This window comes from Xiphophorus hellerii, chromosome 2, assembly GCF_003331165.1.
Source record: "Xiphophorus hellerii strain 12219 chromosome 2, Xiphophorus_hellerii-4.1, whole genome shotgun sequence".
In the NCBI taxonomy this organism is placed as follows: domain Eukaryota; kingdom Metazoa; phylum Chordata; class Actinopteri; order Cyprinodontiformes; family Poeciliidae; genus Xiphophorus; species Xiphophorus hellerii.
Window position 1 is genome coordinate 4,980,673 of NC_045673.1, and position 27,937 is coordinate 5,008,609.

General features: G+C 39.9%; 1 protein-coding gene across 4 annotated transcripts; it reads left to right on the forward strand.

The window, feature by feature from the left end:
* The first annotated feature begins 490 nt into the window (after nt 1-490).
* On the forward strand, nt 491-26,849 carry ambra1b (autophagy/beclin-1 regulator 1b). 4 transcript variants are annotated; one of them, XM_032583360.1, is made up of 19 exons: nt 491-779; nt 8,546-8,756; nt 9,709-9,767; nt 10,358-10,541; nt 11,714-11,886; nt 12,103-12,169; nt 12,905-14,415; nt 15,659-15,745; nt 16,875-17,063; nt 18,112-18,192; nt 18,271-18,371; nt 18,620-18,730; nt 19,382-19,570; nt 19,648-19,802; nt 20,346-20,485; nt 21,688-21,792; nt 22,681-22,868; nt 23,452-23,571; nt 23,890-24,401. In XM_032583360.1, the coding sequence occupies exons 2-19, from the start codon at nt 8,625-8,627 to the stop codon at nt 24,399-24,401; spliced, it is 4,104 nt and encodes a 1,367-aa protein (XP_032439251.1). In that variant the 5' UTR covers nt 491-779; nt 8,546-8,624. The 4 variants fall into 4 exon arrangements, with proteins under 4 accessions (XP_032439251.1, XP_032439269.1, XP_032439259.1 ...); XM_032583378.1 differs by lacking the exon at nt 15,659-15,745 and having other exon boundaries at nt 23,890-26,849; XM_032583368.1 differs by lacking the exon at nt 491-779 and having other exon boundaries at nt 8,625-8,756; nt 23,890-26,849.
* The last annotated feature ends 1,088 nt before the right edge of the window (nt 26,850-27,937 follow it).

The window sequence follows — 27,937 nt, forward strand, 5'->3', positions numbered from 1 at the left end:
ATACAGCACAGTAAAGAACAGCTTCTTGAGCAATGATCTGTGGTGACTTACCCTCATTGTGAAAGTCCATAGCATAATTTCGTAATCTACAAATAGTTTGAGTGTATTTCTTATGAATTTTATTACTAAAATAAAGAAACTTTTATTGCTAATCTAATTATTTGAATTAACCTCGATTTACCCATATGTCTGTTAGTTAAAATAATTTTTTTTTGCTTATGTTTTTTTTCTGTGACATTATTTTTAGATTACATCAGTGGATGATTTGTAAACCGTTTGACTCTGATTTATCTAGTCCATTTAAGGAGCGCCAGTCGACTGAAGAGCAACTTCTCTGTCAGAATTAACGAAACAGCCTGATTTTCTAGAAGCTTTATTGTTTGAGAATTAGTGCAGAATGCATACACCAACGTTAAAGCTAATATTTCACCTTTGCGCCCTACGTTGGTGGTTTATATTAAAAATATCCTCCTTACATTAGTAGAGTTCGATTACTCGGCGATCTGCGAGCCAACCTGCGGAGTTAGCCTGGTTAGCCGTTAGCTGGATGCGCAGCAGCAGAGTGCCGTCTGGCAGCTATTTAACCATCGGACCGATGTCTCAAAAATCAACCTGGATTTGTTTTACCTCGTTGGAGACGAACGTTGGCCGCTAATCTTAACGGAGCCTGCCCAGCAGAGTGACCCGGAGACGCGGATGTTTCTGTCTGACGGTTTATTGTTCAGCGGCTAACCGAAGCTAGCCTGTTAGCAGCTAACCCGTTAGCAGCGGCTGTGAAGGTAGGCCGAGCTCCGATTATTCGGCTTTAAATGTGGATTTTTTTTTATTTTGTGATTTAAATGCTGGGTTTATACTCTCACCTTTTACTATAGCTTTTTATAAAGGATATTTAGAAACACTGGATATACTTAAACAGCTATTAATGTAGGTTTTAGCTTCATCTAAAGGTTAGCTGGACATATCGAGCTAACATCACCAGATTAACGATTACTGGTTTGTTAGTGTCTCTTTTAGGTTAGTTAGTGACTTTGTTGTAAATTAACTATGCTTGGGTGACTTGGTACATTGAACTCCAGATGATGTTGACATTTTATAATGTTTTTAGGTGTTAGAGAGTCGAAGTTGGACACAAACAGTGTTCAAAATGGATTTATCCAGACCTTATTTCTCGGTATCACACAAGAATATTCACACAAGAGACAAATACAAGACCAGCAGCAATAAATGATATACAAATGTAACATTTTTCCGTAAAAATATAACTCTAAGCAATAAAAAAATGTAATTAAATACTGTGACATGAGATAATTTCTCATAAAGGACAGTTTTTCTTCAGGCCAACATCCTAGTTTGCAGAAACTGTTCCTGAATCAGATTCTTGGAATCTGGAACCTCCTGTTACTTCTGCCTCATGGTAGGAGTTGGAAATGATCTTCTGCCCCCACATAGAAATCCTGGATGGCTTCAGATCTCTACTGGCATCATGCTGAGCTCATCAGATCGTTACAGCTGTCCCACCATGATGCAGAAGTTCCTGGAGTCCTGCTGATTCTTTGACCAGAATCAGGATCCTTTTTTTCCAGACAAGAAGTAGTACATATTTAAAAAATAAGAAATAAATCAAGTGAATATCTATCTGGTATATCTAAGTCTGTAACCATAAGGAATAAATCAATAAATTGCATAATAAATTAAAATAGGTGTGATATTTTCCATTTGCGTGCATGTTTGGGTAGTTTGCCTAATCGTTAATGTGATGCTGGTCTTTAATATTGAAAAGTCACTATTTTTGAAAAATACAGCAAACTTTTGACCCGCAGTACAATGTGGTTAGTTTGACTCTTTATTTTGTTACAAAAGTCCTGACTGGAAGTTTTGCTTGTTTTCCCACTCTGAGCCTAATGATTCCTATGGTGTTTTGTTGAGGCTTCATAATCTGTTTTGCTTATTGATTTATTTTGCATATTAAAATGTCTTCCAGTTCCAGTGTTACGTGGACATATCAGTATGTTAATACTGATATCAGTATGTTAATACTGACATATCAGTATGTTAATACTGATATGTATTAACATACTGATATCAGTATTAACATAACATATCAGTATGTTTCTATTGGAAACTGTTTTCTTTCCAGTTAACCAGGAATTTCTGCTCTTTATCTCTGACTGACTGTATTAGTTTGAAACCTAGATTGAAATCAGATCCTTTTTATAAAATGGTTGCTGTTTGATCTGATTGGTTCACTTTGATTTATGAAGTAAGACCAATCATAAGAATATGTTAGTTAATTGGAAATGTGAAGTGTTGTCTCATTAGCTTTTTTAAAATAATCATAAAGCTCCATTTGAGGGATATTATTGCTTGTTCTCAGTTATAATGGGAGTTCAGGTTGGTTATAATTTCTTGTGACTATTGTCCTCCTGATCAGATTTACTTTTTTTGTTACCAGAAAATGCTGGGAATGTGGTTTGCTGATTTCAGTTTTCATGACTCATTCTGACTTGCAGTCCTCAATCCAGACAGTTTGTATTTATTTTATTGAAATAAAAAGTGTCCAGTGCTGTGTGTTTAATTTATGCATCGATAAGTGAGAAAAACGTTGTCATAACTGAAGGAAAATGCAGATCATCCATTAACTCGGTTTGTGCTTTTTAGACTGGATTAGGAAGAAGTTGGAGAAACTGAACAGAAATTAAAAACCTAAACTGAAAAGCAAAGCTACAATCTGGCTGGGATTTAATCCAGGATCTTCCTGCTGTTTCCCTCTGTGTGAAACCTGTTAATATTATTATTAAAGAGGCTAAAGTGGAGGAAAATTCCTCCCTTGATGTGATTTACAGTCCTTACTCTGCCCTGACGACTCATTCTAATAGAGCAGTGTGTTACGGACAAAAATGTTACATTTCCATTTATTTTTCAGCTATTTCAATTATTACATAAGCCTGTCACAATAAGCTATCTATTAATCACATGATCAGTTAAAACAAGCTTGATAATTTCCATTCTGATATTTTTTTGAAGGGTAATATTGTTTAGGGAGGCAAAATAATCCATTTTATTTATGGTTTCTATTGTGTGTGTGTTTCTTTTTTTTTGTTTCATTGTTTTTATGGTTGTTTTATTTTGGATAACAACCAAAATAATTGGTTGTTATTTTGTGTATGTTGTTAAAACATACATAAAGTGTATGTTTTGCAATACATTTTAATTACAAAATTAAAATGTATTGGTTTTTGAGAGGGAAGACTTGTATTATTATACCATTATCATTGTATTATTTTAAAATTACATAGAAACAAAGTCTTATATTGCAATATTTTATTGTCCAGTAAAATTTATCATGTGACAGGCCTATTATCACAATATGATTTCAGATTACCAGTCGTTTCTAGCAAAGCACGTTTCATTACAAACTGCAACGACAAATTAAAATAAACATTAATTACTAATAATATCAAAAGTCACAAACCTTTCCGTTAAGCATTGTGGATCACAAATAAACAAGATTTAAAATATATATACTTTCTAATCTATCAGTTTGACGATGAACAAAATCAATTTGCAGCTGTTTCTATGAGTGATTATGTTGCATGTTAAGCATAGTGTAATTATAATTTACACAAACTGGTTGCAAAATATGTCGAATCGCATTATGAGTGTGTTCTGCATTCATATCACAAAGAAATTGTTTTTCTCTTTTCTCTCTTCCAAACAAAAACTGGATGACAAAAGTTCTTTGGTCTTAACTAGTCCTGCTTTTTTTTTTTTTTGAGGATGGTTTTGTTTACAGAGACTTAATAATTTATTTTATTAATTGTTTTTGTTGTTTTGCTTATTTATTTTGGATATTTGAAATGTCTTCCAATATTATCGCAGTAACGTCTGGAGCAATTTATCGGCCAGCAAAATGTATGAGTTATCAGGCCTAAATATAGTGATAGCGCAACTGTTATGCTCATTGCAATATTTTCTCATATTCTGCAGCCCTGCTTCCCCATCTTGTAAAAATGCTTAAATGTTAGGTCACAACTAATGTCTCTTATTGAACTTTTAAGTTTTTCTTTGATAATTTCTGTCGTTTTCTCCTCAGTAAAATGTTAAACTTTTCTTGCGTTCAAAATGAAAGTTTTTTTCTGAATTAAATGTGCTGACTTCCTTCCCTCTCCTCTGACTGAGATTGATGCTTTAAATCCAGGTGTCACCCCGATCCGCCCCGCTCTCTGAATGAAACCCAAGCGCTGCGGCGGGGTCAGCGAAAGGTCACGTATTAATCACGCAATAATCCACACAGTTCAGCTGTGTGGATTATTCTGATCTTAGGCACTTCATGCCGACCTGTTTACTCCTTAATCTGGCGGTGACACATCATCTGGTGACACTGTTCATTCCACAGCTGATACTGACTTGTAGCGGAGTGTGTGTGTGTGTGGGGGGGTGTATGTGGACAGGAGTAAGATATGCAACTCTAAATTAAGCTTTGTGTTTAAAGATTTCAGATGGGATCAGTTTTAGAGGTCAGGTAGAATCTGTTCATGTGAATAGACCCTTTTCACATGACGTCACACAACTTCCGTTTTGGCTCGAAGCTGTGTATCCTTAGTTCCGGTGTACATAGTAAGTAATGATAAAGTTGTCTATTTCATATATATATATGAGAGAGAGAGAGAGAGAGAGAGAGAGAGAGAGAGATGTATAAATCTGACAGCATATGTTGATCAGACAGATCACCGGAGCATGGAGTTTACACAGTCTCTAAAACATTTGCCTAAAATAAGATTTGAAGATATATCACGATTTGCAAACCAGTTCTCTCTGACAAAAAAATCTAAATTAGACAAAGGCTACAAATTCTTCACCGAACAATACCTGTTTGACTATGAAGGTAGGTATTTTTGTTTTGCGTAACCGTTAGCTTAGCATTAGTGAATTTTGTTAGCTAGCTAACTACGTGACATAACTGTTCCTTAACCAGAACTTTTTACTGTTTTTGAACTATAACGTTTTAGGCTCTAATCTTGATCAGATTATTAAATTATAGACTGGAGTTGCCACTCATCCCATAAAATAGGGATTTGTTTGTTATAAGCAGAGATGTCCGGTGCCGCCGCTGCTTTGTAATGCCTTTAATCGGACCACTTTTTCAGTAACGAATAATCTAACGAGTTCGTATTTCAAATCCAGTAATCAGATTAAAGTTATTTATCCAAATCATTGCACATTAATATTTTCTTGTGTATTTATTTTTATTCCTTCTTTGCGTCTTTGGGAGAGACTCTGTGACAGTTAGCAGTGACAGAAACATGAACAGTGCATGGAGATGCGCATTTTGTTGCTGGAAAAACAGAAATATCGTCAAGCCCAACTGTTATTTGTGGCTTTTGTCTTGTTTTTTCTAAACTTATAAAACATAATGATTCACCGGTAAATGAACCTCTAAACGTTACATCACTGACAGGCGGCGGTGTATATGTTTCCTAACTGTGGCTAAAGCTGCTGCTAGCTGGTTTACTCATGATCGGAAGCTGGTTCCTTTGAATACAGTTGGAGAATGGTAAATTGACAATGACTGATAACGGTTATCTAGCACGTAAACACCGTTTTATAAAATACAGAGAGTGAACCTCTAACGTTACAGCGCTGACAGGCGGCGGTGTATATGTTTCCTAACTGTGGCTAAAGCTGCTGCTAGCTGGTTTACTCATGATCAGAGGCTGGTTCCTTTGAATACAGTTGGAGAATGGTAAATTGACAATGACTTATAACGGTTATCTAGCACGTAAACACTGTTTTATAAAACACAGAAAGTGAACCTCTAAACGTTACAGCGCTGACAGAGAGTATATTTTTCCTAAATGTGGCTAAAGCTGCTGCTAGGTGGTTTACTCTCCGATCGGAGGCTGTTTATTTTATACACAGATAGAGAATGGTGAATTTACAATGATTAGTAACAGCTATCTAACACTTAAATGCTGTTATTATTAAACTTACCTTTTATTATATCCTTAAGATTATGAGAATGCGGGAAGTTTTCAGCTTGGTTCCCAAGGCAAAATCACACCGGAAGTAAAGATACCCAGTTTTGAGTTATGGCGGCCATTGTCTGACGTCACTGTGAAAAGGGTCTATTAGGTCAATAATCAATAAATCACTTAATGGCATTTTAAGTTAAAACAAGCTCAATAATTACCATTTGCATGAATTTTTGTCTCTTTCTCTTCTTTTTTCTCCTTTTCTTCCAAAAACTGGATGACAAAAGTTTCAGTCTGGTGCTTTAGTCTCAACTAAACCTTTTGTTTTTTAACGACAGTTTTTGGATATTTTGGGATATTTAAAATTTCTTCCTGTTCCAGTGTTAAATGTTCCTCAGAATTTAAAGTTTATTAACTTTGAGAATGTGTCCTTTTATTGTTACATCAATATCACAGGGTTTTCCCTAGAAAACATGCTAAGCCCGGCGGCCCGCCAGGCTTATAATACACTGGGGGAAGCCCTGTATCATTATATTATTTGAAAATGATCTCAGGACAACAGTATTATTGCTTATTTCAATAACTTCTGGGACAATTTAGCTGTAATATATTTCTTGTTTTTACATAATCAGTAAGCAAAACGAAATTTTATGCTGGTTCTGATAAATATCAGAATCAGAATATTGTTTGTTTTAATAAAACAAAGTATTCTGATGAAAATGCTTTAGCGTGTTTGCCATATTTGAGAAGAACAAAAAGAAGTGCCTTAATTCTTCTTCTTCATGTAGATTATCTCAGCAACAAGAACAGGAAGTGGGTCAGTCTTTAGAAACTTTTGCCTTATTTAGCAGAGTTTATCGTTGGTTCCACCCAGGTCTGCTTTTTTTGAGTCTGTGGTTTTATTTACTCTAAAACAAAGTTGCAAGTGAAAAATGTGGTCAGAAAAAGTTTCCATTTTATGATTTTAATTTGTATCAGTTTTGAAAGCTCAGGCCTTTAACAAAGAAATAACAAAACGGTATGTCTGAATCAATCTACCTGGACCCATGAAACAAGTTTATTTGGCTCACAAATGGCCCCCGGGCCACACTTTGGACACCCCTGAGCTAACGTTACTTTTACAGCGGATTTTGAACTTTTCTCTGCTTATTTACAGGATTTTTATTTTTAAATTTTTGGGGTTTAGAAAAGAGCAGATTGAACATATTCTGTTTTTTTTCTGTGAATCAGTGAAGCTGCTGAACTTGTATACTTTTTTTAAATAAAATTTTCCACCTTTAATCAAATATCTGGAGCATATAATCAGCATCATAAACTGTTTCTGTTGAAGCATTGTGAAAAAACGAGACGGAGAAGCGCTGTGTCATGGACGTTTTATTTATTGAGCGCTAGCTGCTCGTCTGACGGCGTTCCTGTTCCTGTGAGGAACGTTGCAGATGGAAACTCTGTAAATTCAAGTGCTAGTTAAACCTTAAAGCTGCAGAGATCAGCAGACTGAAATCTGAATAAATGCATGTTGTTTTTTTTTCGTTTCAAAGTGAGAATAATTATTACTCTGGATTAACGGCTGCTGAGGAAACGAAACTCCTCATCGTCTCTGATGCAGCTTTGGTACTTTTTTTATTTTCTTCCTGGTCTGATTCAGAGGTTTTATGGTTGCTTGAATTTCACTTTGGTGTTTTTAAGGTTTGGAAAGTGCTTGATTTCTTATAAAGCCCTTGAAAGTGCTTGATATTGAAATTGCACAGTTTTGTAATAAAGTGCAAACCTTTGCTTGATTAAAATCTGCTTATATATTTTAGGAGAAAGTTGTTATACTGAACATTTCAGACTACCTTGTGAGCATAATAATATTTTGTTTACCAAAATAAAATAAAAAATATATATATTACAAATAGTGTCCTTTTCCCTCTTAATGCATAATAATCAGTTATCAATGATCAAAAAAAGACATTAATTCTTAACTGATTTGAGTTTTTTGGGAAATTGCTGCAGCTGAATTAAATTAAGCATGTCTTGGTTTTTATTCATGTTAGTTTTTAGTAATTTCTGACAATTTTATAATTATTATTTTTACCAAACTTAATTTAATTTTCTGTTTCATCATTTATCCACCTGTGATGCTGTGATTGTTGTGAAGCTCTTTGGTCAGCTGAGGTTGTTGTAAATGTACTACATAAATAAACTTTGACTTGATTTTTTAAAGTGTTTACAGATGAATTGACAACGTATCTATAAACTATTTATTAGTCATCTATAAATGGAGCATTACTGTAGAGTGGTACCAAATTTTGCTACATTTTAGTTTACATTGTAAATGTCAAATTCTATAACAATACATTATTAATAACAGTAATTAATGATATACAATAATGAATTGAAACTGTATCTTTTACTTTTTATTTTTTTATCCCCAAAGTGATGCTGGAAAAGTTTGAAAACTTACCTTGAAAAGTGTTTGTACGCTTTTCTCACAGTAAAATTCAAACTGCTGATAGTTCCTCAGTGTTTTTGCTGTTTTCTAATAGAATTATGGTGAAAATATTTTCTGAATCGATCTGTTTCTGTCATAGCCTGACCTCTGCATGGCGACAACAGACTGACGGCAACAGGAGAGAGCAGCCAATCAGCTGAGCCCCGCCCCGTAGCAACATGGCGTCCCGTCAGAGGAACTCGGTCCGGATCCTGTCGAGCCGGGAGCGGGGATCCCAGACATTCGGCTCGCAGCGGCTCCTGCAGCTGCTGGTGGAGGAGAAGGTCCGCTGGATGAAATGGCAGAGTCAGGTGGGTTAAAAACGCTCAAGTCCCAACAGCTTGGATTTAATGAAACTGGACATCCTCAGCACATAAATGCTGCAATCAAGTGCAGCCTTCCACCAAATGCCTAGTGTTCTCCTGATCATCCATTATGAATGGCAATAAACATAGAAATACATTAATGGCTCAATAAAGTAATGTTGATCAAATATTGCATCCAAAAAATATACAGAAAAAAACACTTATTTTATTTGATCACAGTGTAGAAAAATGTATATTATTTTTAACATGTCGCTGTTTAATTTTTCATTTTATTTCCAATCTTACAGTTTTTATTAACTTTTTTTTAAAAATTGATAATTTTTTGTATTTACCATCAGATTTTATTTCAGTATTTATTTATTTTTGCATATTCTGTGTTTATTTACCCTCCTCTATTATTTTTTACGTTTTCACAAAGAATCAGAAGGGAAAAGAGAAAATGATGAAAACGAAAATATTAATCTTCAAATAAATGGAAAAAGAGAGGAGAAAATAAATCAGTGTACAATTAAAAAGTGACCCAAAAAATACAAAGTAAATACAGGTAATTAAATGTAACAGTAGATTAAAAAATAACATTTATGAAATAAAAATTGGAAATGAAATGGAAAGTTAAATAATACCAATCATTTTAAATTAATACTGTTGAAAATGATAAACACTGATTTAAATGAGTCAGGAAAGTTTTTATTTTTTGGAATCAAAATTGGCACTTTCATTATTTTATCAAGTCATTCATTTATTTTTATGTTTATTGACCAATTTTGTCAGGATAAGTCCTCCGTAGCCACCTGTAAAGGACTCATATTTTTCAGCCATCTTGTTTTTTGTTATTATTAACAGGACATTAATTTAAAGTGTTTCAAATAACGGATGTTTTAGGATTATTCATTTATTCTGGATTGAGTTTAAATGTTTTGGTTTTTGTCTCTTCTAGAAAGTGGAGCTTCCAGACAGCCCTCGATCAACGTTCCTGCTGGCCTTCAGCCCGGACAGGTCACTCACACGCATGCATGGACACACACATGCACGCCCCCACACACCCGCCTTCAAAAGACTTTGTCTGCAGTACTAGAAATGCTTTTAAAAACATAAACATTAGAACTAAAGACCAAAGAAAACTCTTGAATTTTAGAATAAAAGATTAAGCTTTTAAGCTTTGATTAGCTTTTTATTTTTACATTAGCGTCCTTAATCAATTAGATTTCATCTTTAAGAAGTAAAATCTCTTAACTTCTCCCTCCATGGTCAAGACGGGCAGCGACACCGAACGAGTGAGGTGGGTCGAAGAGCTGTCGCCATGAAGCGAGGCCGGGAACCCAACCGGAAGATTTAACCCTCCAAAACGCTGCGTCACACTGAGGCTTTAAATAAAAACATGTTTAGTTTTAGTTCAGGCCTTTTGGAAGTGAGCTTCTGTTCAGTTTAGGAGAGGGTGATATTGTTTGAATAAAATCTGAGATCGCTCTGAGTTCCAGAACAATGAACAAAGTCTCCATGTTTTCAGTTATTCCCCTCATGTCAACTTAAATGTTAAAACCAACTGGAATCATTAATGATTAAAACTGCCTCATTTGTTCCTGCAGGTCTTTAATGGCCTCCACACACGTCAACCATAACATCTACATAACGGAGGTGAAGACTGGAAAGTGCCTCCATTCCTTAGTGGGCCATCGAAGAACCCCCTGGTGTGTGACCTTTCACCCCACTATTGCTGGCTTGGTGGCCTCCGGGTGCCTTGATGGGGAAGTCCGCATTTGGGACCTGCATGTGAGTGCAGAATAAGTTGGGACTGTTTCAGGAAATCTCTTCATCTTTGTCCAGTAATAAGTGTAAACTGAGAAGACATTCAGTACGACTAGAAGGAATCCTGAACCAAACAAAGTAAAACTTTAAAAATTGTGATAAATGTTGCAGTTTGACATTTGGATCAGATTTGGTTTGGATCATCTAAGTTTTACTCTTTTGTTTGCTTGCAAATATTATAACAAAAAACAGAATTATTTCATTTTGGGCTGAAACGATTAATCTGATTAATTGATCATTGAAATAATTGTCAACTAATTTACAAATTCATGAATATTAACTGGAATATGTATGTCAAACATGGCCATTTGATGAAAACAGCACATTCAGAGCAATAATAAAGCCAAAACTGTGCAAAAATATATACATTTTGTGTTTAAGAACTGTTGTCTATAAGTAAGTTCTACCCAGAACTTTACTTGGAACATAGTTTTAGCTTCACCGGAGAAACTTCTGTTTAAAAAATTTTTCCCGCTGAGCTCTTTTTGTTATCTAATTATTATCGAATTATTAATCATTTAATCCAAAAAATAATGATCAGATTAGGTCTGCACTGTATTGATGTTAAGCCAACCAGAAATGACTGAACTTTTTACATGTTGATGTAAAGCTTTCAGCTTCAAGCTTTAAGCTACACAAAAGAAATGCAGTTTTATTGCATTTTAGGCAATAAAATGTTTCTTATTTAAAAAAAGAAGTTGAAATATTTGTTCATTTTCATCTTTTAATGTGTTTCTAACATTGCATAAAAAGGCTTCAGAGGCTAGATGAAAAAAATATACCAAAGGTACCATTTCTTTTATCTGATTAATCAATTTTTAAAATCATTTTAGTTGCAGCTTCACTTTCATTAACCTGCTGATTATCCAACAAAAGTCTTAATTCATAACTTTAAATGTAAAAATTCATAATATTGTTCTTGCATTGAAAAACAATAGAAAACCTGAACTTCTCATGTTGCACCTTTAACATAAAACCTGTCATGAAAAACAACAATATTTCAACTGCATGTTTTGTACTCAGAAATGTCTGAATTATGACTGAATGAAAACGGGAATATAAGCATTAAAAACATACCAGTACAAATATTTTATTTCCATTACTTTGTTGGGCTGAACTGGGTGATTTGCTTTCAGGGCGGCAGTGAGAGCTGGTTTACGGAGAGCAACGTGGCCATCGCCTCTCTGGCCTTCCACCCGACCGCCCAGCTCCTCCTCATCGCCACCAACAATGAGCTTCACTTCTGGGACTGGAGCCGCCCGGAGCCCTTCGCCGTGGTCAAGACGGGCAGCGACACAGAACGAGTGAGGTGGGTCGAAGAGCCGTCGCCACGATGCGAGGCCGGGAACCCAACCGGAAGATTTAACCCTCCAAAACGCTGCGTCACACTAAGGCTTTGAATAAAAACATGTTTACTTTTAGTTCAGGCCGTTTGGAAGTGAGCTTCTGCTCAGTTTAGGGGAGGGTGATAAATTGGAAGAAAATTGTAAAAAAATAAAAGTCCTGTTCTTGTTGTTTGTTCCAGGTTGGTGAGATTTGATCCTCTGGGTCACAACCTGCTCACGGCGATTGTGAATCCGTCCAATCAGCAGGTGAGTTGTGCAAAAATTTCCAAATTCTCTGGCATATTTCAGTTTCACTGAAAGATGTTGACTTTTATACTTTTCGCTGTTTATTTCTGCCCCTTTTGCTCAAGCTGAATTGGCAAGAAGGCTTTCATTCACTACGCTCTCTCTTCATCAAACTCATTACAAGAAACTTTTAGATTGACTGTACTTGCCTTGTTTAGTTTCTTTAAATATAAACTAAAATGTCTTGAGGCAGATTGTTGTTTTTTTAATAGCTTTTCATTTTCTTTTAACCTTTTGGTTAAGATTTCCTTGAAAAACAGGTTTAACATCTCAATGGATATTTTTATCCTGGTAAAATAAAGATTAGTTCTTAACATTTGTCTTGTGATTTTTCTCCACTTGTAAGATGGGAAAAATATCTTGCTATAAGTGAAATAATCTTGCAGATGAACTAGCACTTTTTCATCAGTATTAAGGAATTATTGGCTTAAAAGTTCATTTCTTGCTGGAAATGTTACTTGTAAGTGAGATGTTCCTTGTTTCAAGTGCACTAAGATATTTGCATTACAAATTACTTAAAAGACTTAACATTTCTTTTAAGTCATTACAAATCTTACCAAGTATACAAATACTTGGTAAGATTTAGTGTTTCTGAAGTGACGTTTTAAATTGCTATTGGTGTTAATCAGTGTTTTTATTTTGAAGAAAATCTTCATGTTGGTCATTTCCACGTTTGATGAGTTTCTTCTGTCCCAGAATGAGGAAGACTCTGAGGTCCCGATGGACAGCGTGGAGATGCCTCACTTCCGCCAGCGCTCCTTCCTGCCATCCCAGCCGGTTCGCCGGACGCCAATCCTCCACAACTTCCTGCACATCTTGTCGTCTTCTCGCTCCCCGGGACCCAACGTCGGAGCCGAGCAGCAGCCGCCGCCTCCTCCGCCTCCGCGGTCCATAAGCGGCAGCGGAGTCAGCGAATCGCCCGGCGGTCCCAGTGGCCCCTCGCTCCCCGGCTGCACCCAGCACCTGGGCATGGTGTGCGTCTGCACCCGCTGCTCCGTCAGCCGGAAGCGCTGCCTGCCCACCGGCGCCTCCACATCGACACCGTCGGTTTCCACGGAGACGCCAACGCTCTCCACGGCCTCCACCTTCTCTTCGGCCCGCACAGAGCCGCGGCAGCCCTCGGAGCGGCCCTCCGCCTTCACCTCCGTCTATTACAGCGCCGGCGCCTCCCTGAACCCCATCATGCCGAACATCATGGAGCCGCTGGGATCAGCGCGGCCCGGCCCGGACTGGACCCGCAGCCTGCTCAACATGCGGGACAGCGCGGCAGGCCCCGCCATGCTTCCTCCCAGGACCTCCTCCTCTTCCTCCGTCAGCCTGCTGTCGGTGCTCCGCCAGCAGGATGGCTCGTCCCAGTCACCGCTCTACACCTCCGCCTCCGAGGGGCGGGGCTTTGCCCAGCAGGGGGAGCCGGGGAGCCGGGACGGCGCCGGGACGAGCAGTGGCCACCACCCGTTCTGGGATGGCGGCCGCGGCTCCTCGGCCTCCTTCCGGAACGTTCTGCAGTGCAACCTGAGCCGCTACTTCCTGGAGTTCGACCGCATTGACATCGACTCGTCGCTGGGCGGCAGCATCGCCGATGGCAACCAGGAGCCGAGCCAAGAGCTGCTGAACAACAACATGGATCCGGACAGGCCGGCCCAGTCCTCCTCTTCCTCGCCAACCATCATCCACTACCAGCCGCCAGCACCACCGCCCGCCTCCCACAGCCTGGAGAACAACGTGCCACCGCCACCGCCGACCTCCAGGGGTCACCACCTGAACCGCTGCCGGGCCTGCCACAACCTACTCACCTTCAACCAGGACTCCCAGCGCTGGGAGCGCACGCACCAGACTTCCTCCACCACCTCCTCCTCTTCCTCGCTGGATCCTCCCTCCTCTTCCTCCTCCTTCCCCTCGCCTGCCGCCGCCTGGCAGCCGGAGGAGAGCAGGAGGACGCTGGAGACCCAGGAGAGGGAGAGGAGGGCGGCGCCAGAGACCAGCGAGCAGCCACCTCTTCCTCCAGGTGGAGGAGGAGCGGTGGCGTTTCCGCTGGCGCCGCCACCCAGTCAGACCACCGAACAGACAGTGGGCCTGGTCTACAACCAGGACACGGCGCAGTGGGAGAGGGTGTACCGGCAGGCCACCACCAGCCGGGCCGTTGAGCCGCCAGAGGCCTTAAGCCAAGAAATGCCTGTTGACCCGCCGGATGAGGATTCCCTGAGGAGGTACGGCGCTGCAGTCGGCTCCGATCCGGGATCAAAGTTATCGATTAAAGGGGCAGTATCATGTAAAATTAACTTTTTTGAGCTTTACATCATGTTATAATGTTATTCCCTCAAATCATACCTGGAATGTTGCTTTGATCCTTTAATCTCCATGGCAACCATTCAGGTGTGCAGAACCACCTGGGTGGATCTAGCCCCACCTTCAAGGCGCAGCTCCTCCTCAGAGCTGCCGTTTCTGAGCTTCCGCCTTACAGAGCAGCTCCTTCAGACTAGCCAGCAGCAGTTAGCAAATACCTGCTGGAACTGCTCATTATAGCAGCTACTTTTCAATGAAACGTAGCTGCTTGTTGTTAAAGGATTAATGGAGGAGCCATGTTGTGATGACTTCCTGAAGGTGGAGTTTCACACAGAACAGAAGTTTCTTAAAGAGACAGCGAAAGTAATATTTCTTTTAAGTCATATTTGATATAACTATATATGTATAATTTTTATGTCAATTGAAGGTCACATGGTTACTTTATTTTGCTATAAAATGTCACTCTGTGCCTGGAAAACACAATACTGCCCCTTTAAAAACCTGAGTTTTCTTTTGTATCAGGAGGGCCAGCCGTCTTCCTCAACATAAAGAGCTACATTTTCCATAATGTTCTCAATTAAAAAACAAAAGCAGGTAGTTATGGGGTGCTGATTGTAAACAGTCAAACATTAATAGCAATTACATGTTCAGCCCAAGAGGAAAAAAACATGTGGACTAATATTTCATAGCTGTTAAAAAATCCTAAGTAAATTTGATCTAACTTGAATAAATTAAAATGTAAGTCATATTATAAATAAAGTATCATTCATACATGGATAAATGTCAGCTTCAAAATAAAATTGTATTTTAGTTGCAAACAAAATGTCTATAGTAGATGCGGGTGCAGTAGCTGCAGATGGTCTCTAACCTAATATTAGGAAAAATGGATATAAAAATATCGCCCCTTTTAGTGTCATTATGTTGTGGAAATTTAACGCAATTATTCCATAAAACTGCTTCAAAACAGCTAAAAACGTAATTTCTTATATCTATATGTGGTTTTTAGTGAAGTCATTCAGAGCCATTTTGAAAGGTCCAAAGATCCACTTGATTTAGTGTTTGAGGAAGGCCAGAAAAAGTCCTAAATCCGTCCAATTTTTCTATTTTAACACTGAAGTTCCTCCACGCTGCAGAAATCCCGTTCTAACAACGGTCTGTTCCCGACAGGCGGCTGCTGGAGTCATCCCTGCTATCGTTGTCTCGATACGACATGTCCGGGTCCAGAGACCATCCCATCTACCCAGACCCGGCCAGGTACCACACAGCTCTCACCGGCCAGACTTTTATTCTCCAGCAGGATAGAGCTGTTTATCAACAGGACTCTATCCAGATAAACGAAAACAAAACTGAAGTTATTATCTTTGGACCTAAAGAGGAACAATCTACAGTCAGACACAGCTTTAGTTCTTACAGCTGGAAACAAGAAATCAGACCCGAAATCTGAGTTTGAGCCTTCAGAGACGCATAAAGACGGTTAAAGATTCAGTCTTTTATCACCTGAAGAACATTTCCAGGATTAAAGGACTAATAGAGAAACTATTCACAGGTCTGCCTAAAAAGTCAATCAGATCCAGAACGCTGCTGCTGGTGTTCTGACTAAAACCAGGAAGATAGAGAACATCACCCAGTCCTAAAGTCCTTCCACTGGCTCCCTGTTGCTCAGAGAATAGACTTTAAAATACTGTTGTTAGTTTATAAATCACTGAACGGCTCAGCACCACAATACATTAAAGATCTGCTGTTGTCATAGCAACCTTCCAGACCTTCTCAGGTCTTCTGGTTCTGTTCTGCATCCCCAGAACCAAACATGAAGAAGCAGGATTCAGCTTCTATGCACCACAAATCTGGAACAAACTTCCAGAAAACTGCAAAACAGCCGAAACACTGAATTCCCTTAAACAAGACTAAAAATTAGAAGTGTAGACTAGCATGTGAAACCGATCTTCTCTACCTCATCAAAGGTCTAAAAATCAGCCGCTGTCCTCTTCTGCCCTGCACTGAGAGGTCTGACTGACTGACCGGGCCCACCAGGTCATGTCTCCATGTTTACAGTTAACAATAGTGACCCCACAATTCAACAACTTTCTTGCTATATTTAACAACTTTTCAGACAAAAACCATCGGTATCGGCAGGTCAAAAGTTTTGAAGATGGGTCATCGGCTAGAAAACTGCAATCGGTTCACCCCAACTAAAAACCCACCTGTTTAGCTTTGCCTTTGATTAGCAGTAACTGGAACAGTGGTTAACTTATATGATGTATGTTACTGATTTTTATTAACTGCCTAGTTGCTGAAAATGTTCTATTTATATAAAATTGATTTTAACTGTGATTGGCTGCAGTTGAACCCGTCTGTGACCTGAAGCGCTTTCTTTGCTCTGCAGGCTTTCTCCTGCAGCCTACTATGCTCAGAGGATGATCCAGTATCTGTCCAGGAGGGACAGCATCCGCCAGCGTTCCCTTCGGTACCAGCAGAACCACCGCATGCGGACCATGTCCACGTCCTCCGACAGCCCCACCCCCAACCCGTCCAGCGCCATGGACAACAGCGACGTCGACTTCGAGGAGCTGGAGTTAGTGCTTACTTTGTGTTTAACTTCCCCGCAGAGACACGATTCCTTTAGGCAGGATAAGAATCTGGAATTTAATCAGCAGCCGGAAAATTATTCTGCAGTTTTGTGATTTATTAGGCCTACAAACAACAAAAAACTATTGTTTTATTTAAACATATTTGCATATTTGAATCGGAAATCTGAGGTAAATTAAATTAAACTTGGGTAAGAGTAGCTATCCTTCAACATAATTTTACTCAAGCAAAAGTAAAGCAGTATTTGGTAAAAAATCTACTCAATTACTGAGTAACTGATCAAATTATCAATCATTTAATATTTAAAAATGACATAATCAGATGGACCAAAATCTAAAGTCAAATGACAATAATTCATATAAGTAACAATAAATAACAAAATCAAGCAAAACAAATATTTATTTCAGTTAAAAACTTGTGAAACTTTAACAAAGACTTCAGGTGTGTGTCTGATGAATTATTGGTTAAAACCTTGGTACCCTCAGTGATGGATAACGATTATTTTGGTAACAGATTATTCTAATCAAAGCAGATAAATGCAGAGTTTTCATTTAACTATTTCAGTTTGTTACTCAGTGCATTAAAATGCAAGAAATAATTATTTTTTGTCCTTTTTTAAGTTAGAAAATAACATTTTATTTCCTGGACTTCAACAACACAGTATTTTTTTAGTGTATGCTTAATTATTTGCAGCTAAAAATTACTTCTAACATCAGCATGTAAAAAGTTCCTCCCTTCCTGCTCGACCTGTAATCAGTACAGTGTTGGACTGATCTGTTGAAGTACTTCAGTAATTAATAATTGGATTTAAAAGGTGCTTAATTGCAGATTTATTTATTTTTACTAAATTTGTACCAGGTGAAACTAAAACTTCTGGGTAGAACACATTTAGAGACCAATAGAAAATATATAGGTTTTCTGTACAGTTTTGTCTTAATTATTGCTCTAAATATGTTTTTTCAGCAAATGAAAGTGTCTGAGTCCTTCAGAAACAGTGTAAGGAACAAATACGAACCTTTCCTGTTTTCCTGCAGTGATAATGGAGACCGAGCGAGACACCGGACACCACGGAATGCCAGGATGTCTGCTCCGTCGCTGGGGCGATTTGTCCCGCGGTGAGTCCGTTACACGATTAATCCCGGGTTACATTTGGTTTCCACCAAATGCTGAAATAATCTGGTTTGGTCCTGCAGCCGCTTCCTCCTGCCGGAGTACCTGCCGTACGCCGGGATCTTCCATGAACGAGGACAGCCGGGTCTGGCTACACACTCGTCTGTCAACAGAGTTCTCGCTGGTAAGGGAGACTATAATCTGTTTAAAAGTTTAAAACATTCACAGATGAGTAATATTACATATGCATTTGAGCCGCATCAGAGATCGCTTTAACCAAACCGAGACCTGGTTTCTAGACAGACCAGAGTTTGATTCACACCTCGCCAAACGAACCAAACTTTCTAGACAAACAAATTAGATTTTGATTTTAGTGGACCAAGCAGAGCTGGTGTGAATGCAGCCTTGATCTGTTTTCTACTCCATTTTTAGGAGCCTCTATTGGCGAAGGTCAGTCGGCGGTCGCCAGCAACATCGCCAACACGACGTACCGCCTGCAGTGGTGGGACTTCACCAAGTTTGACCTCCCAGAGATCAGTAACGGTACGAGAACTCCTCCATTCCTCCCTCGTTCCCCTCATTTCTTCTGATTTCTTGATGATTTTAATACTTGTTAGGCGTCCAGTACCGGCGAAGATGTTAACTTTTTTTCTTACACTCATTACTGCACCTCATATTTGGTATCCATGGAAACATCAGACTCTTGGCTAGAAGTTGATAAAAAGTATTTAAGTTTATGTCCAACGGCTGCAGGACAGATGTCAGTTACCAGAACCCTTCATGAAAAAGACATTGTAGGGAACTCTGTGAGTGCCAAAAAATATTTTGGTGTTTTTATAATTTAATTTTGTTTATTGTATTCATTTGCAGTTTAACATGTCACGTGTCAACGCAATAAAAGAAATTCACGAAACTTTAACAAAAACTGTAGTTTCTGTGTCTGGTGAATTTCTGGTTAAAACATGTTTGTTTCTCATTCAGTGGGTGGAAAATACAGAAATTTTACTCAAGTAAGATCAGAGAAACTTCATAATAAAATTACTCAAGTAAAAATAAAAAGTGCAGCGTAGTAAAAATATTCTTTATAGTACTTTTTTTTTCAAAAACATTACTCAAATGTAATTGAGTAAATGGAACTAGTTACTACCCACCTCTGAGTTTGAGTTAATGAATGTTTGTGTTTCTTGTTTACAGCCTCGGTCAACGTTCTGGTGCCAAACTGTAAAATCTACAATGACGCCAGCTGCGACATTTCCGCAGACGGTCAGCTGCTGGCGGTTTTCATTCCCAGCAGTCAGCGGGGTTTTCCTGACGAGGGCATTTTGGCCATCTACTCTCTGGCGCCACACAACCTGGGAGAAATGCTCTACACCAAGAGATTTGGTACGCCGCCGCCACCAACCGCCGCTTTATCTTTTCCTGACTCCGCCCCCTGTTAAAGCTGTTCTTCCCCCCCTCAGGTCCCAACGCCATCTCCGTCAGCCTGTCCCCTATGGGATGCTACGTCATGGTGGGCCTGGCGTCCCGCAGAATCCTGCTGCATCCCTCCACCGACCACATGGTGGCGCAGGTGTTCCGCCTGCAGCAGCCGCACGGTGGAGAGACATCCATGAGGGTGAGAAGAAGAAGAAACAAGGGCGGAGCAATGTTTTTCTGTATTTCCTAATACAGAACAACTTAAATTGACTTAGAATGTTTCTTTTTATAAACACAGACATAAATGTACTGAATTATACATTTATTTGATAACTGCACCAGTACAGCACACTTAAATACACCAAACTGGTCACATCAAATCCTGGTAACTAAGCTTTTTTTCTCATTAAAGTAAATTTTTTCCTTGTAATTTTAAGACATTCGGGTAAAATTGGGCCTTTTTTTCCTGTTGACTGTATTCCCTTAACTAACAAACATTTTCATATCCTCTCCCTGACACTTTGTCTTACAATTCAGAAAAGGGTTTACTCTTAAAAAAATGCTTTTTGAAAATATTTTCTGTCATGTCTCTCTTTTTTTTTTTTTTTGTTTAGAAAAGAAAGCGAGCAAAAAAAAAAAAAAAATCGGACCTTCTTTGTTTAAATCTTTGGAAAATAAAGTTTTACACCCAGATTTCCTGACGTTCAGGTGTTCAGGATGTTTGTGGTTCTCTGCCTCCCAGATGGTCTTTAACGTGGTTTACCCCATGGCTCCGGACCAGAGACGCCACGTCAGCATCAACTCGGCCCGGTGGCTGCCGGACCCGGCCATGGGTCTGGCCTACGGCACCAACAAGGGAGACCTCGTGATCTGCCGGCCCGTGTGAGTCCAACACCTCCGACTCTGCCTGAATGTCACAAATCTGAACCAGAAAACACAAAAAACGTTGGCTGTTCACCTCATAAAGCAGGTGAAGAATGGTACATCCTGTCAGAAACTAATTCTGACCAATCAGAACCAAGGAACGGCGTCACTTCCTGTGCCATGGAGAGAGGAGGAGGTCAGATTTTTGTTTAGTATCCTCAGGTTTGTCTGTAGAATCATTCAGAACTGAAGGGTTTTTGATTTGTTCCAGGTTCTGAATATTTCTGGAGCACTTTGGGATTAAATTTAACCCAGATTTTGAAAAATGTTGGAGAATAAAAAGTAGAGTCAAAAAATAAACTTGCATTTCCAGGTTTTATTCTTTATCCACTGTCTAAATGTTGCAGCCTTCCCTCTTTTCATTAGCATCCTTTACTCTTTCCTGTCTTCCTTTCTTTTAATCTGTCCTTCATTTATCTCTCCATTCCCTTTTGTGATAATCTCTCTCCTCCTTCCTTGTTTCCTTGTTTTCTTTATACGTTTCTCTGTCCTATCATTCCTTCCATTATTCCTTATTTTTCCTGTTTCCTTCTTTCCTCTTCTACTCTCTTGATCTTTTTAAAAAATCTTCTTTTCTTTTTCCCGTTTTTGTTTTTTCTATCTTTTGTCATTTTTTCATCTTTGTTTTTTCCTTTTTTCATTTTTTATTTCTTTCCTTTTTTTCCTCTTCCTTTCTGTTAGTCTTTTTTCTCTTTTTCCTTTTGACTGTTTCCTTTTTTATTGTTTTTCTTTTTCCCCTCTTTTTTCTTTTGTCCATTTTTCTTTTCTTTATTTTTTGTTTTTCTTTTCTCATTTTTTCCCACTTTTTCTTTTTTCCGTTTTTCCTTTTTCTCTCTCTCTCTCTCTCTGTCTCCCCCCTTCCCGTCCCTCCAGATCTTCAGTTTCATTTATCAGACGGTTTTTTGTGTCTCTCTGCTCATCATTCGCTCTGACCTCCATCATCCTGATGGAAACTTAAGCATCATGTGACCCGGCCTCCTCCTCTCCTCCATGTAACCTCGTTATCCTAATGAACGCCCTCACAGGAAGAACTCTAAGTGGAAAAGCCCATTTGGATCCGTTAACGAGGCTGCGAACCGAGTGATTCCTTCCTCCACGCTGCAGATTTCCTGATTGGACCCGCATTAACCCGGGACACGTTTCCGTCCGTTTGTGTTCAGGTTCTACAGAAGCGACGGTGAGAGTCCTGCAGAGCCCAGCAGCGAACCGCTGTTCTCCGTCAACAACAGCGGAACCGGCCGGACCCGAGGTTTTGACAGACCAGGGTGAGAGATTCAGAGGCCGAGTCAATCTGGACGCTTTATTCATGGAAACGAATACGAAAATTATTTTATTTTCACAAAATGATCTAATTATTCAATCCCTCCAGGAATCTACCACCACAATTATTGACGCAGATTCTCTCATAATTTGCAGAATTTGGGTAGATTTGCATTTTTTTCTTATTTTTATCTTTATTGATTCCCAAAGAAGCAAATTTTACTAAATGGTCATAAAAGCACAACACTTGATGGGAAAAGTCAATTAGACTCGTGCATTATGATAAACAAAGCAACCGATACTTTGACAGCGATTTTAATAAACAATAGGAAGAAAAATGTAAAATAAATAGTAAGAAATGTAAAGAAATAAAACGGAATACACATACCAATATTAAATAATAATGGGTGTAGGCTTGTCACAATAAGCAATAAATCAATTAATTTCATGATAAATAAATTATTTTCATTTGCAGGACTTGTTGTTTTTTTCTTTCTTTCTATGAAAAACTTGATGATAAAAGTCCTGAAAAAAGGGGCCAAAAGACTGAAGACTTTTTTCCATCTGGTTTTTGGTAGAAAGAGAAAAACAATAAATCATGCAAATGTAAATTATTGAACTCGTTTTTATTTTTCATGCGATTAATTGATTTGTTTCTTATTGTGATTTTATTCTGGTTACTCAATTCTTTTTTTTTTTCTCTGCTTTGCCGTAATACTCAGTCGTAGAAAATAACGTAAAGTTTGTGGATTAATGAGACGATATAGAATATGTTAATATGAAATGATCTGAAGTGTGACGAGTTTATGGAACAGATTCAGGTTGAGGTTTAAAAGCAGCTCAGAGTGAATGAATGAATGAATGAGTGAATCCTCTGTTCGTTTTTTCCTCAGACCAAACCGCTCCGGCTGGAGGCTCGACAGAGACATGGGGCTGATGAACGCTATCGGTCTGCAGCCCAGAAACCCCGCCCCCTCAGTGACATCACAGGGAACGCAGACGCCGATCGTCCAGCTGCAGAACGCCGAGACGCAGACGGAGAGAGAGCTGTCGGAGCCCGGCGCGTCCCAGCAGCCCCCCAGTACGAACCCACTCTTCTGTTAGAACATCCCGGCATTCTGCCGTCATCTCTAGTTTTCAGATTAGTTCATGTTAAATCATCCAGATGAACTGATTCTGTCACAATAATCAATATAAATCAATCGCATAATAAATTAAAGCTCAATTTTCATTTGCATGATTTATCGTTTTTCTCTTTTTTCTCTTTCTGCCAAAAACTGGATGATAAAAGTCTCCAGTCTGGTGCTTTAGTCTCAACTAAACCCTTTTTGAAGGACAATTTTGTTTCATAGTTAATTTTATTTGTTGTTTCTGTTATTTTATTTATTTTGGATATTTAAAATGTCCTCCAGTTTTAAATGCTCATCATAATTTAAAGTTCATTGATCTTTGAGAATGTGTTCTTGCATTATTATGTTATTACTATTTCTTGAAAATGGTCTCAAAACAACAAAATTTATCTCAATAACTTCTGGGACAGTTTATTGTCCAGCAGGATAGCCGATCCGTTCTCTACGTCTCTCAGAACCGGTCTTTGGTTCTGTTTGGTTTTAGTAGAAATGCAGAGACAGAAACATCCTGATGGAGTTTTTGTCTCTCCTCAGGCGCTGAAGCTCCATCTACGAGTCGAGCCGCTCAGGTTCCTCCAGAGACGGCCGAGAGCAGCGCCGTCCAAGATGGAGTCCGGACTGAAGCGTCCGCCGAGTCGGGCGGTCCGGCAGCCGGTAACTGACTCACCGTCTGGATTTACTGTCTCGTTCTCTGGAGGATTGTTTTCATATAACCACATTGAATTTAAGTCGTGTAGTCAGGTGGTCCGCATCTTAAACATTAAACATATACGTATTTATATAAAATTAAATGTGTGTGTTTTTAAAATGAGTTTTTTTGTTTATCAAAATATATGCATAGACTTAAACTTGGTGAAACCTGCAGGAACTCTTTGTTGTGTGAAGAAACACAGCGAACCCGGATCGCATCGTCTACCTGCTGATGATCCGGCGGTCGTGATGGAGGGATGAATCGAGTCGTTTCTCTTTCAGGTCCGGCCGAGTCCGCCGAGTTTGGTTCCGGAGAGGACGCCCTGGCTCGGATCCGGCGGCTGATCGCGGAGGGCGGCATGACAGCGGTGGTGCAGCGGGAGCAGAGCACCACCATGGCGTCCATGGGCGGCTTTGGCAACAATATTATTGTCAGCCACCGCATCCACCGGGGCTCCCAGACGGGCCCAGGGGCCTCCAGGGCCCCCGCCGACCCACCCCTCCTCGTCCCCCAGCCCTTCCCGCTCCGCCCCCTACCGGCCGCCGACCGCCTCTCCCCCATGTGGGGCCCCCAGGTGCTCCGAGGCCCCGCACCATCAGGGCTCTCCGTAGCAGTGGACATGGACGACGTCTTCGACGGCGGACGGAACGACGATGACGACTCGCTGCCTGGACCTTCTGCCTCCTCCCTGCTGCTGTCCTCCCCTTCTTCCTCCTCCTCATCCTCTCACAGCCCGTTGTCCGGCAACGGAGGCAGGCCCAACAGTTACCCCGGCGACCCGTACAGCAGGTAGTGCTCTGATTGGCCGAGAGGAGCAGGTCCGGAGTGCTGCTCAAAGCCTTAACTCTCACAGAAACAGGTGCTGCTTTGACACTGAAGGCCCCTTCCTCACCCTGCCTCACTCCTCTTCCTCACTCGTCATTAGTTTCCCACCGCACTTTTCAACCCAGGCTGAAGCTGAGCTGAACTGCTGTCATTCCTCCTCGACTTCTCCGCTTCGAAGTGCCATCTCTGAGGGGGTGATGAAGAGGAGGAGGAAGAGGAGGCCGCTCACCTTCCTCACAGATTGTCCGCAGCGCGCCGCGTTCGGCGCCGTGTGATGTAGAGGCTTAAAGCAGAGACTGAAGTGTTCAGCACCGAGTTTTTGTTATGTGAGACTCTTTGGTTTTTGGTTTGGGGGACGCCGTCCTGTGAGAGGACAGTGGGGGTCGGGAGGTGGGCGGGGTCAAAGGTTATAGGTGGACAGTCCTGACTGCAGACTGATTGGACAAGTGAGACTGAATCTGCGGATCATGAAAAAAACCCCGTGTTTTTTGTTTTTAAAAGGAGAGCGACCGTTTTCCCACCGATGGGGGAAACCACAGGACTGTTCAAGCCCCGCCCCCTATCCTTCTTAAAACCCAGTTGCACTACGGTGTGTTTTGGTGCTACATGAGCCTGAACAGAAGTGTGTGTGCGTGTGTGTGATTTTAATGAATGACTTTTGATTTCATCCATCATGTCTGTTTGTTCACGGTTCTGTTCCAGAATCCGGTCCGTCATCTAGACCTCCAGGAGTTCTGGAAAACTTTGGATCAGCGAAACCGAGTCAAAATCTACGGCGGGATATCAAAGGCTAATAAACAAAATTTAAATGAAATTACAAGAATAAAGTTGTAACATTATGAGAATAAAGCTGTAGTGTAATAACTTTATTCTAGTAGGACCAGACTAGGTGGAAAAAAAGAGAAACTTCTTTACGCGAAAAGTCGCAGTATTGTGAGAAAAAAGTTGTAATATTACTGAAAGTTGTAGAAGAATAAAGCCGTAATATTACAAAAATTAAGTCAGAATATTATAATGTACCATGCGCACTACTATAACTTATTGTAATATTAAGGCTTAATTCTCGCGCTACTACAGCTTTATTTGTCGTAGTAGAGCGACTTTGGAGAACAGTCATCATATTACAGTAGCTTATTCTCGCATTACGACTTTATTCTCGCATTACGACTTTATTCTCGCATTACGACTTTATTCTCGCATTACGACTTTATTCTCGTGATGCTTTGAATTTATTCTTGTAATATTACAAACTTTTTCTCACGTTCCAGGATTAGTTTCATAATTTAATTTTTTTCTTTTCTTATCCTGGACCTGATACTACGTCATCAATCTCATCCAGAATCCTAGCAGAACTTCATCAGGAACAGAACAGCAGACCCGGTCCAGGAAGGTCTGTTTGAGGAGCAGAAATGGACCAGAACTGCCTAACGGATCCGGGTCGGAAACTCGACTTCTGTCTCCTTTTCCAAAATGACTCCTAACAAATCCTGTGTCTGCCAGAACCGGGTTCTGGTTCCGTACCGGGTTTGTTTTTGAGTCAGAACGTTCAAAGGCCCAATCAGGTTTCTTTTTTCGCCCTTTGAACGCCGGCCAATCAAATCATGGACTGACTTTGTTCCTGATCATGTGACTGATCCAGTTGTTTCTGCAAAGCAGCGCTGAGTTCTCCTCTTCAGCATCCGGTTCCGACCCAATCAGAACTCTGCTGCAGGAAATCTCTTCATGAAGGCATCTTCCAGCGGTTCTGATGGACTCTGCACTTCAACAGGATTACGACCAGAACTTCTCCTGAATTGATCCCACGGAGCCCACTGGTGTCGTCAGTGTGTTCAAACTCTGAACCTGGACTGGTGAAGTTCTGTTTCTGGTTCCGGTTTTAATCGGATCGGAGTACCAACCGAAGCTCTAAGCGTTTACCAGCTGATCTGGAGTCAGATTCAACATAAGAAACTGGAGAAGTGCCCTCAAAGCATCATGGGATTCGGAGTTCTGTTCGGTAAAATTAAAGCAACTTGACTCCTCCAGACCTTCATCTCCTCCTCCTCCTCTGCTGTCTGGATCCATGTGACGTTCGGTACCGATCACCGTGGTAGTTACATATCTGTTACCATGGCAACAGCAAAACCTCCTGAGCTGACTTGATTGGTGAATGCTTTAGACCCAGTTTCTCTGTGACGTGTGTGTGGTGTGTGTTCAGGTTGCGGAGGGATGAGTGTAAACGCTGAACGGTACTGCTGTGTCAGGATCCCACTGTGGAGTTCGGACGGCTCCGACCCGACTCTTTGACTTTTAGACGTGATGTAATTAAAGAGCTTTGAGAGTTTCTCTGTGATGTGACGAATGTTTGTGTCTTATCCACACGATTCAACACTAACATATTTCATTCATAAAATACAAAAATAAATGATAAATATGCCTTTTTTTTTTTTCTTTCTTTTTAACGTTAAGTCAGAGGTGTTCAAAGTATGGCTGCGGGCCGTGTGTGGACCTCGGACTGAGTTTGTGCGGCCCCCAAACTGCAGCTCAATAATGATGCAGAAAATGTAAACTTTTTATTTGCAACCGTGGCGAAATTATTACTGACATAATGTTCCATGGAAAATTTTAAGTATGACACAAATTTTATATCTTTTTTTATAAACAAGCTTTTATAAGTAGAACCATGTTTATCCAGAGACTTTTACTAAAAAACCGGCTTTGCTGCACATGACTCAGCTTTGAATTTGGCTAAATATAGCTACCATTTAGAAAGGAAGTGTCTTCAGTAAACGTGTGAAATCTTTTTCTCTTTTTTGAGGTATGGTGGTTAACATCCTTTTCTACAGAAAAATGCTATTTGTTTCATTTTAGTTTTTTGGTTTTTTTTTTTTTTTGCTTTTTTCTTGACCCAGCTGTTTTACTAGACAGTTATGGTCCATGTGACAAAACTTTTCTCTTAAACAATGGAGTTCTTTCTCTATTTTGTCCCAAAAATCCCTCACAACTGATCATTATTTGCTTATTTCTTATTATTCCTGATCAGTCCAAATTAATTTCAAATAACTGCAGTTCTTAAATTCAGATTCAGTCAAATTCAGTTTGAGAATATTGGGTATCTAAATAATCCCAGCTGATTGTGCCGAGTCATTGACTCACTAGCAATTCTCTTCTTGAGCAAGCATGTGGGGAAAGTGGAGAGGAACACTCCGCTTTTAACAGGAAGAGACTCCCATCACAATCCAGCTGTGACTCAGGGTTGAGAGAAAAATAAACAGGAGGACTTGTAGGGATGCACCGATGTGTAAAATTTTGCTGTTATGGCCAATATTTCCCGATATTTTTACTAATTTGTTTAAAAACTGTAAAAGCATGTAAAACTAAATCTAGGTCACACCTAAACAACATGTGGGTCTGAGTTTAGGAATATTCCTCCTATGATAAAAACAAATTCAATCTTAATTTCTTGTAATTATTACAAAACCGTCAAATTAAATCAGACTGAACAAACGATACTTGGGATGTTTT

Excerpts from the sequence above, each read along its gene's own strand:
- ambra1b (XM_032583360.1), top strand. The coding sequence starts at position 8,625 with ATGGCGTCCCGTCAGAGGAACTCGGTCCGGATCCTGTCGAGCCGGGAG. Across the intron at positions 17,064-18,111 it reads GTCGACTTCGAGGAGCTGGA|TGATAATGGAGACCGAGCGA; the intron begins GTTAGTGCTTAC and ends GTTTTCCTGCAG. Across the intron at positions 18,372-18,619 it reads TGTCAACAGAGTTCTCGCTG|GAGCCTCTATTGGCGAAGGT; the intron begins GTAAGGGAGACT and ends CTCCATTTTTAG.